Raw genomic sequence first — 11,329 nt, 5'->3', positions numbered from 1 at the left:
ACAAAACTAGGAGAGCTACTCTGATATTAGGGGCCCACAAATGTCTGGTGGGTGATCACTACAATAATTCCATAGTACTCTGATGGTTTAGCTATGATATTATCTCTGATATTTTAATTTTATTTCTACTTGTCAGTCTAAGGTCTGATCTTTATACTACCCTGGTCATTATCTGGCCATAGAATTTGGAACTTATGAAATAACACTAAAGATGCCAGGCACTGTTCTAAGTACTTGACAAATGTTAACTCATTTAATATGTACAATAACCTTATGATATAGGTTCTATACTTATCCTGATTTTAATAAATTAAAGCATAGAGAAGTAATTTGTACAAGGTTACATAGATAATGAGTGCTAGAGCTAGGATTCAAACCCAAGCTGTTTCATTCCAGTGTCTATGTATTCTCCACTGTGCCATATCACTTTTTGTAGTTTATCACTTATATAGGTAATTAGTTGTAACAAGTTCAGCAATTGTTTTCTCTTATTGAAGTAAATTCTCTTCAGCTATGTGATTTGCCAGTTACACTATATTTCTTTCATAATTTTGTTTCTTGGAATAACTGAATTTCTCATTTAGATAACCAGAGTCCAAAAGTTATAGGTTCTTTTTCCTTTCTTATTTACCCAACAAACACATATATGGTATTTTTTATGTAGCAATCACTATTTTAAATTTCCACAATAGCACACCTGGTGTGGCTCAGTGGTTGAGCGTGGACCCATTCACCAAGAGGTTGCCTGTTCATTCCCAGTCAGGGCACATGCCTTGGTTTTGGGCTCCATGCCCAGTAGGGGGTGTGCAGGAGGCTAATCCTTGTTTCTCATTGATGTTTCTATCTCTCCCTCTCCCTTCCTCTCTCTCTAAAATCAATAAAAACAACATATTTTAAAATTTCCACAAATACTAACTTTCTTATAGCCCAAAAAGGTGTGTACTGTCATCTCCATTTTACAAACAAGGAAACACAATGTTTAAATAGTTAGGCCAAGGTCACACAGATAATAAACTAATTGAGAATTAAACCTAGGCCATCTGGCTTAAAGGCCATAATTTGAACTTCTAAACTGTTCTCTTTCTTATCTGCAACAGTTCAGCTTACTCCCAACACCTTTTAGTTGTTAAATAATGAGAATGGGTGTTTTACGTTTCTAGACTAAATGCTTTAAATTCTCATCTTTCCTGATAGCACAATTTGGCACTTAAGAACATTGGTTATTGTGACAATGCCTGGACTTTCAGTTTCAGTTTGAGATAGGAAAGACCACAGAGAAGAAATGAAAGCAGTATAGTACTCTGAACTTCCCACATAAGTTACTTGAAGGTTAGTTCTATAGCCCATAGTTTTTTAAATCTCCCAGAGACCCCAGAATAAAATAGCTATCATAGATGTTCCACAATTTGCTTCTTGATTCATAGTTATGTCTTTGATTTTTGTATTAGAACTAGTATAATGAAGGCCTACCTAATTTTAGTTCTCATTAACAACAACAACAACAATAACCTCTATATTTCATTACTAGGCATATCTAAATATGAATTACAATATGACTTCTATTAAAATTCTTCTCCTCAAGTGTATATGCTAAAGAATACAAATCACCTTTTATTTTATTTTTTTTTAATTTATTTTTTTTACCATGCAACAAAAACTTTATTAACATTTTGAACAGATTCAGTTATTAGTGAAACTGTTCATTTCTAAACTTAAATTGGGGCAAATGGCTAGAATGCAGGGTAGTGACATCACTGGACACTAGGAATGCAAAACTGAATTAACAGCCACCCCTCAGATGGAGGACCAGGTGTAGGGTGGATTCTTTCTGGATGTTGTAGTCAGAAAGAGTGTTGCCATCTTCCAGCTGCTTGCCTGCAAAGATGACCCTCTGCTGGTCAGGGGGGATGCCTTCCTTATCCTGGATCTTGGCCTTCACATTCCCAATGGTGTCACTGGGCTCCACCTCCAGGGTGATGATCTTGCCAGTCAGGGTCTTCACAAAGATCTGCATACCACCCCTCAGATGGAGGACCAGGTGTAGGGTGGACTCTTTCTGGATGTTGTAGTCAGAAAGAGTGCGGCCATCTTCCAGCTGCTTCCCTGCAAAGATGAGCCTCTGCTGGTCAGGGGGGTTGCCTTCTTTATCCTGGATCTTGGCCTTCACATTCTCAATGGTATCACTGGGCTCCACCTTCAGAGTGATGGTCTGGCCAGTCCAGGTCTTCACAAATATTTGCATTTTGACCTTGTAGTGAATATGAAAAGACTGCAAGTCCAATCACGTGGAGTCACTCCAAAGACCAGGGACAAACACCCAACACCACCAGCCGCTTCTCACAAATCATCTTTTAAAATTAACTTCTATGTGGAGCTGTAGTAGCTTATAATTTTTAAAAATCACCTATTAACGTCATCCATCACATTAGTTCATTATCATTACTATCTTTTGAACAAAGACTTGAAACAAGTATAAATCTGCACCATGCAAATCTATGTCTTGATGGGCTCAGCTAATAAGAATATTATTTTAGCTTTAAATAACATTTGTAGTTTTTTAAAACATTTTCAGATGCATAGTCTCTTTTGATCTTTTCTATACTGCTTTCCCTTCATATCTCAGACTGAAATTCCAGGCGTTGCCACAACAACCAGAGGACATGAAGTGGGGTTGTAATGTAAATATGTCAGCTTGAGCTCCAACTCAGTAAAATACAGCCCTTTAAATGCTATCATAAGGGATAGTATGACTCACAGTACACATTTTATTTTTACAGGTGACTAGTGCTTCACAGATGTGTAATTGTTTTGTGATTACAGTGACAAAGAATGACACTGCCCCAGTTTCCTGGATTTAAACCCTTCTTTTCCTCTCCCTACTTCCCTTGACCGTGAAAAAAATCTACCTTGACTGTATAACTGTTTTTTATTACCAGGTTTCCTAAAATGACCTCCTGGCTGGCTTTTGTTTCTTGTACGCTTATTGTTGAACCACTCAATATAAAACACGGGCTTCTTGAGTTGAAGAACCATTCAAATCTTTTTGGGAAAGGCACCCAACCAATATGTCCTGAGTCATTTAATTATATAGCAAACATTAATGGGAGCCCAGTAAATTCTTGGCATTGGGTTTGGTATTAAGTATTCAAAGTGAAAAATATATTGATCCAAACTCAAAGAGCTTGTGGTCTTTGAAAGTATGTGAGAATGGAATGAAAAGTACTTGAAATTGGTCCTTGGATGTTTTAATCAGCTGTCTTAATTGTGTAAACTGGAGATTAAGATAATTAATAGTTATTAAACATTTAATGTAAATTACATGCTTTGTAAGAATTATCTTATTTAATTTCCCACCAATATGTCAGGGCAGGTATAGATATGAACATTTTACAGATGAGAAAACTTAGAATCAGAAAAGCTCAATAATTTGCTTAAAGTTACAAAGTTGGCAGTGCTGAGGTTAAACACAGACAGCTTTAGTCTGAAGTTCAACCTGACAATCAGACATGTCTGATCCCAATGGCTGGGCTCTGTTTAATACACCTCTACATATTCTACCTTGTGTGTGTCTCTATCATTCCAGCTTGGTTTTTCACACTGGAAAAAATCCTAGTGAAAAGAAAAAGGAGGGAGAAAAAACAACCAACAAAGTAAATTAGAACAACAACTGGGGCTTAAAAAGTATGGAAATTTAGACAGAACAAATGCTATTTTATACCATGGATTAGCATATAACATCTTATGAACTGCTATGTGCTAGTATGTGAGCTGGGAGAGCATAGTTCTGAAAGTTAAAACTTTTCAAAAATTTTATTGTATTTTTAATTTTAATTGAATTTATTGAGGTGACATTGGTTAATAAAATTAAAAAGGTTTCAGGTGCACAATTCTATAATACATCAGCTGTATATTGTATGTTCACCCCGAGTCAAGTCTCCTTCCATTACCATTTATTCCCCCTTTACCCTCTCCTACCTCCCCCAAGACCCTTTTACATTAGGGTGGTTTACATAATCTACCATTTCATAGCAGAGGGCCAGTCAACTAATTCAAGCAGTTCCAATGACAGGAAATTTATGGAATATTTGAGATAGTCTAACCCATTGTAAAAATATTTTTGTTGATTTTTATAGAGAGAGGGAGAGGGAGAGAGAAAAAGAAACATTGATCAGCTGCCTCCTGCACTCCCCCCACCAGGGATCAAGCCTGCAACCCAAGCATGTGCCCTCACTGGGAACCAAACCTGGCAACCTTTCAGTGCACAGGATCATGCCCAATCAACTGAGCCATACAGGCCAGGGCCCAACCCATTTTTTAAATACTTTCATTGAAATAATGAACAAAGATCTAATACCTGTGATTTCTACTTAAAAATTCTAGATCTATCCCCCAATCAACATAGAATTCACAAATGCTTTTTGGTCATGTTCTAAATGTGAAGTGAAGATAATTATGTGCTTGTAGGGGAAGGAAATCTGCTGGTTGTCTGGACTTGTAGCATTCTGGCTTCTAGAATGTTTTGTTTTTCTTGTTGTGTCTTGACAACTTATTTAATGTCAGTAGACTCCTGATCTACTTTTAGTATGCTGATAAGGACTGAGTTTCTGAGCCTGGGCTGAGGATAGAATCCTTAAGATATTTTGACCAGGGTCATGACAGTAGTCAACCTGTTGGGACTCTGGTGGGAACTCACCATTCTGACCTTGCTACATGGAACATGAACATCTTGATGATAATTTTACTTCATATTCTGATTCAGTTAAGCATGGAATGCTATGGGAACAATTAGGAGGGCAGCTGGCCCAGATTTGTTGAGAATATGTTTTCTAGAGTTTGCAGACAATAGAACTCATTTTAAAAGATGGAGGAAGAGTTGGCCAGGCCAAGTTGGATGATGGGGGCAGGGGACAGGGCATGTCCTAAGGAGGAGCACTGTGCATGATGGCACCTAGGCATGAGAGAACGTGATATGTTTAAGCAACTGCAAAGGATTGTGTGACTTCTTTAAAATTTTTCAACTTTATTTAGGCATAATTTATGTCCAATAAACTTCATCCACTTGAAATATGCAAATTAATAAGGTTTTTTAAAAAATCAACTCTATTGTGATATAATTTATGTATAATATAATACACATAATTTATTGTACAGTTCTCTGAGTATTTTAAAATTATGGTATAAAACATAAAATTTACCATCTTAATGATTTTTAAGTGTAGCTTGGTAATGTTAAATATATTCACATTGTGGTACCAATCAATTTTGAATAACAGTATACCACTCTACAGTCTTCATAGGACCTTAACAAGAAATATAATGTAATATTAACCTTTATACTTTTCATAATGCTTGGATGGAAAATATATTGATAATAAGGACATTGATCAAATGGGATTCATGCATTATAATCATTGAAGCAAATTTATTTTCTCTCTCTCACTATCCCACTAAACTCAATGGAAATAGTTCTTTCCCTCGTCTTTTACGGAACCTGAGCAGGCTTCACAACTTTTTTCCTCATTTATACATAACAGAAAGACTTGTGGTCACTATAAGGCCATGGACACAGAATAATTTAATAAATTGACCGTAGCCAAGAAATTTGTATGTAGGACAAGCAATAATTAAGATGAAATTCCTTTGATTTTCAGTGTGAAAATCTTTCCCACACACTTTTCTAAAAATATATAGCACTGAGGATACATTTGAAAAAATGAGCAATAAGTGAAGGTGCCCGTCACTGGCCTCTGGAGATGATTCTCCACTGAGGGGAAGAGTTTGAAGAGCTTATTTATTTTAATTGCTATATAAAATCTCATGGGATATACATACCACTGTTTAAACATTATTTTGAATAATTAATTAGTGTGTTCTTTCAAATATGTATAAGTCTTGTGCCTGTGTGCACAAGTTTCTCCACACAGTTTATCACAGAGTAAAATTCTGAGTCATAGGAGATGAGGATCTTCAACACTGGAAGATGTGTAGTTTGTGTTGTTACTGTCTCTATAAAAACCTTTAAAGGTTTGCTAATATGATGTGTATGAAATTGTACTTCATTTTCATTTTAACTTGCATCTTAATGATTATGAATGATGTATCAGTCAGCTGGGGCTGCCATAACAAAATATAATAGACTGTGTGGCTTAAACAATAGAAATTTATTTCTCACAGTTCTGGAGGCTAGAGGTCTGAGATATGAGTGTCAGCATGGTCACTTTTAGTGAGGGTTTGCACATTGCAGCCTTCTCAGTGTGTCCTAACATGGGGGAGAGTGGAAGACCAAGCTCTCTGATGTATCTTTTAATCAGAGCATTAATCCTGTCATGAGGGCCCCACCCAAAGGTACCATCTTCAAAAGCCATCATATTGGGTCTAGGGCTTCAACATATGGCCATTTGATAAGTTCTGATCTGTGGATACACTCATTAAACCACTCTCACAATGAATTTACAGAGCATTTCCAGTTTCCTAGGGCCTCATACAGTCCCTCCCTCTACCCTTACTCCCATGACAATAATGATCTCCTTTCTGCCTCTATGGGTTAGTTTGCTATTTCTCCAGTTTCATGTAAATGAAATCATACAGCATGTACAATTTTGTGTCTGACTTCTTTCACTCAGCAAAATGATTCAGAAATGTACTCATATTGTGCTTATTAATAACTTGTTCTTTTTTATTGCTTAGCAATATTTCATTGTATAGTTATTCTGCAATTTGTTTATCCATTCACTTGTTGATGGGCATTCAACTTTGTTTTCAGTTTGGGACTATTATGAATAAAACAGGTATGAACATCATGTGCAGGTCTTTTGGGGTCATTTATTTTAATTTCTCTTGGTAAACTATCAAGAAATACAATAGCTGGGTAGTGTGATAAGTATCTAACCTTTTTAGGAGCTGATCAAAGTTTTCCAAAGTGGTTTCACATTTTACTTTCCCACTAGCGATATATAAGACTTTCAGTGTTTCCACATCCTGTCCAACACATAATACTGTTATTGTTGTTGTTGTTCTTGTTGACTTTTTATTATAATCATCCTGGTCATGTACTAGTATCCTATTATAGTTAACTTGCATTTCCTTAAAATGCTGGATATCTTTTAAAGATGTTGGATATCTTTTCTTGTACTTTTTGGCCATTTACATGCCTTCTTTCTTGGAGTATCTGTTCAAATATTTTGCACATTTGCCTGATGGAGGTCAGATTAGTGGATAAGAAGAAGGGCGAGAAAGAAGTGACAGATGACGCCCAAGTTTCTGTACTGTAGTGAATTATTTAACATCCCTATTACCACTAGACTGTAAAATTATTGAGGGTAGGGACTGTCTGCCTTAGTTAATGTTCTTTCCCCAGCATGTTACATGGAGCCTAGCATATAGAAGGCACTCAGTGAATATTTGTCAAAGGAGGAAAGGAAGGGAGGGAGGGAAATAAGTATGGTAAGGCATTAGCCACATTCAATATGATAAGGGACTAATATAAGAAGAAAATCCAGGAAGAAGTAAATAATAATAACTGATGTGTATTGGGCACGTACTATGGTTAGGCCCTGCTATATACTCCCACCTGCATGGCATCGCTTAATGTGTACAGCAGGCCTCTGAGCCAGATAGTATTCCTATTTTACGGATACAAAAACTGAAAATTAGAGAAGTTAACGATCTTGAGTAAAGTGACTTTACTAGGTAGCAGATTTAGAATGAGGTTGGTTTGGGCCAAATTGTGAGACAAAAACTGTAGCTCCAAGAGAGAAGTCTGAGCTCCAGATGTAGATTTGGGGATCATGGGTAAAAATCACCAAAACATATATATATATATATATTTTTTTTTAAAGTCACAGGTTTTATTTTTTTTTTTTTCCAAATCTTTATTGTTGGATGTAAAATGTATTACAGATATTCCACATTTTACCCCCATTGACCCCTCTCCTCCCTCCTCTCGCCCCCCTCCCACCTTTTCCCACACTATTGTCTGTATCCATTGGTTATGCATATAAGTTCTTTGGTTTATTTCTTCCCACCCCCCCCAACCCCTTTCCCTTTGAGGTTTGTCAGTCTAGCAATGAATTTGTGCTTCTTAATCCCTTCACCTTTTTCACCCATTCCCCCAACCCCCTTCCCAACTGGCAACCAACAAAATGTTCTCTGTATCTATGAGAATGTTCCTGTTCTTCCTGTTCATTTTGTTTGTAGATTCCATTGTTGATAGATATGTATTCATTGCCATTTTGTTTGTTCATACATTTTATCTTTTTCTTCAAAAAGACCCTTCATCATTTCATATAATAACGGTTTGGTAGTGATGAACTCCTTTAACTTTTTCTTGTCTGGGAAAGTTTTTATATGTCCATCGATTCTAAATGACAGCTTTGCAGGCCAGAGTAATTTTGGTTGTAGGTTCTTGGTTTTCATCACTCTGAATATTTCTTGCCACTCCCTTCTGGCCTGCAAAGTTTCTTTTGAGAAATCAGCTGACAGCTTAATGGGTACTCCCTTGTAGGTAACTAGCTGCCTTTCTCTTGCTGCTTTTAGGATTCTCTCTTTGTCTTGAAGCTTTTGCATTTTGATGATGATGTGTCTTGGTGTGTGCCTCTTGGGGTTCATCTTGTTTGGGACTCTCTGTGCTTCCTGGACTTGTATGTCTGTTTCCTTCCCCAAGTTAGGAAAGTTTCTGCCATTATTGTTTCAAACAGGTTTTCGATTTCTTGTTCTCTCTCTTCTCCTTCGGGCACCCCAGGATGCGAATGTTGGCACGCTTGAAGTTGTCCCAGAGGCTCCTTACACTATCCTCATATTTTTGGATTCTTTTTTCTTTTTGCTGTTCTGATTGGGGATTTTTTGCTTCCTTATATTCCAAATCGATGGTTTGCTCCTTGGATTTACGTACTCTATTATTGAAGCTGTGTAAATTATTCTTTATTTCAGTTAATGCCTCCTTTAATTCTAACTGTGTATCCATGATTTCTAACTGGTCCTTTTTTATGCTCTTGAGACCTTCCCTAAGTTCACTGAGGTTCTCACTAAGTTCATTGAGCATCCTTATAAGCAGTATTTTGAACTCAGTATCTGTTAGGTTGCTTATCTCCCTTTCACTTAGTTCTTTTATTGGGGGTTTGTTCTGTTCTTTCATTTGGGACCTGTTTCTTTGTACCCTCATTTTGGCTGCCTCCCTGTGTTTGTTTCTGTGTATTACTTAATGAGAGGTATGGGGCTTGCTGAGACCCGATGCTGCTCGTTTGAAAGAATTTAGGAAAAACCTGAAGCAGGATCCAAGACCGGCCAATCCTATGGTTAAGCAAGTGGCAACAGCTTGGGTGGGCTTGAAAGTTGTGTGGGACAGGGAGGGGCCTCAGGGAGTCAGCAGGGCGGGGCTACCAGTGTGAGCCAGGTTGCTGGAGTCCCAGATATGGCGGCTGTCTGCTGCCCCCGGGAAGGGCTCACCAAAGGAACAAAGGCCTCTTACAGCACGTTTGTCCCCGAGGAAACCCCCTCTCTAGCCCTCGCTCCAGTGCCAAACAGCTCAGTTCTTCCCTGTATGTCTCTGGCACCCCTCGAGCTGCCTCCCCTGCGAGCTTAGAGGGAGAGAGTCCGATAAGTCTGTGCGCGGGCCCTTTAAGGAGCTGCCTGGGGCTCCAGCCGCATCAGCCTCCCTGAGCCTCAGTTCCCGCTGGTTTTTCCAGCCAGAAGTTATGGGGACTTCTCTTCCTGGCACTGGAACCCTGAGCGGGGCACCTGGTGTGGGACGGGGACCCCTCAGTCCTCAGGAAGGACCTTCCCAGCCACGGGAGCCTCCTGATTTTTATCCGCCATGCTTGGGTGTGGGGCCAGCCTGTCGTGCTGCCGCTGTGCCGCAGCGTGCCCCCGCGCCGCCTGTCCTACCAGTCTGGATGTAGCTGCTTTTTTAATTCTGTAGTTGTAGGACTTCCATTCAGCTTGATTTCAGGCGGCTTTTTTTTTTTTTTTTTTTATCCTCACCCGAGGATATTTTTCCATTTTTTGTTCAGGTAGAGTGGGAGGGAGAGAGAGGAAAGAGAGAGAGAAACATTGATGTGAAAGGAACACATTGAGTGGCTGCCACCCACACGACCAACCAGGGCCAGGGACAAACTGCAACCAAGATACACGCCCTTAGCGGGAACCGAACCCAGGTCTCTCAGGACCGCAGGCCGACGCTCTAACTGCTGAACCAAACCGGCCAGGGCAGGCGGTTTTGAATGATGGTTGTTCTGTAGTTTAGTTGTAACTTTGATGTGGTTGTGGGAGGACGCGATACCGTGTTTACCTGCGCCGCCATCTTACCAAAACATATTAATAAAAATGTTCACTTAAGAGAGATTATAGAATAAAAATAGAGGTCCATGGGGCCAGAATCCTTGAAAGGAAATTGAGAAGTACTGACAAAAGTTGTATGTATGTACGTGGAAACTCAGAAAAGAGTCATGTCTCAAAAACTGAAGGGCAAGAAGGGTTGAGGAAGGAGAGAGAGTGGTCCACATCTTACAGGCTGTAGAGATACCTTCAGAGATAAAGACTGAAATGTGTCCTGTGCCTTTCACAGACTTAGCAACTAGAAGGTCACTGGGTCCTTGGAAGAAGCAGATGCCTGAAGCGGTGGAGACAGAATCAGATTACAAGGCACCAAGGAGTGAATAGAAGATGCAATGATAGGAGTTGAAAACTTTTGTTCATAAGGATAAAAAGATAAGGTGGAGCTCAGAGATGGGACTGTGGGTTGTCAATGTTGTTGTTCTGAGAAGGAAAATATTTGAGCATGCTTATGAAAGGAAAGATTGTTATGGTGGAGAGGGAGGTTGAAATGCAAGGGTTAGGAGGTAAGAATCCTGACAATGGATTTTGTCATCTAGAGTAATGCTGCCTATTGTGGTCAGTAGACCCATGCCAGTCCATCAACTGTGAGTTACTTGTCTGAGACAAGGTAAATATGGAAATAAAAAGTAAACATTTTGAAATTTCTGTAGTTAATTAACATAGTGATTTATACCCATTGAGTCTAAATATTTAAAAACAAGGAGCTTATATTTTGTATGTCCTTCTTTGGTCATTGTTACTTTTCTAATGATTTACTCTTATGTTTTACAAAAACATAAAAAAAAAACAAAAAAAAATATTGGTCCTCAATGGATTGGATATTTTTAAGTGCTCTCCATCATAGTTTGGGAACCACAATTAAAAAAAAAAAATACAGTGAGAAATGAAGAAGCAAGCACAGTAAAATGGTAACATTTAGGAGACCTGGTTGAAAGGTATATGGGAATTATTTGTACTTAAATTTTTTTCTATAAATCTGAAATTACTTCAAAATAAA

At 38.5% G+C, this 11,329-nt stretch overlaps 1 protein-coding gene across 1 annotated transcript; it reads right to left on the bottom strand.

Moving 5' to 3' along the window:
- Positions 1 to 1,780: 1,780 nt before the first annotated feature.
- Positions 1,781 to 2,245, bottom strand: LOC118636309 (polyubiquitin-like). The gene has a single exon (XM_036271393.1). The coding sequence runs from the start codon at positions 2,240 to 2,242 to the stop codon at positions 1,781 to 1,783; it is 462 nt and encodes a 153-aa protein (XP_036127286.1). The 5' UTR covers positions 2,243 to 2,245.
- Positions 2,246 to 11,329: the final 9,084 nt, after the last annotated feature.

The sequence above is a fragment of the Molossus molossus genome, unplaced genomic scaffold, assembly GCF_014108415.1.
Source record: "Molossus molossus isolate mMolMol1 unplaced genomic scaffold, mMolMol1.p scaffold_m16_p_2, whole genome shotgun sequence".
Classification (NCBI taxonomy): domain Eukaryota; kingdom Metazoa; phylum Chordata; class Mammalia; order Chiroptera; family Molossidae; genus Molossus; species Molossus molossus.
This window is presented reverse-complemented; position numbering and strand designations above follow the sequence as displayed.

Excerpts from the sequence above, each read along its gene's own strand:
- LOC118636309 (XM_036271393.1), bottom strand. The coding sequence starts at position 2,242 with ATGCAAATATTTGTGAAGACCTGGACTGGCCAGACCATCACTCTGAAG.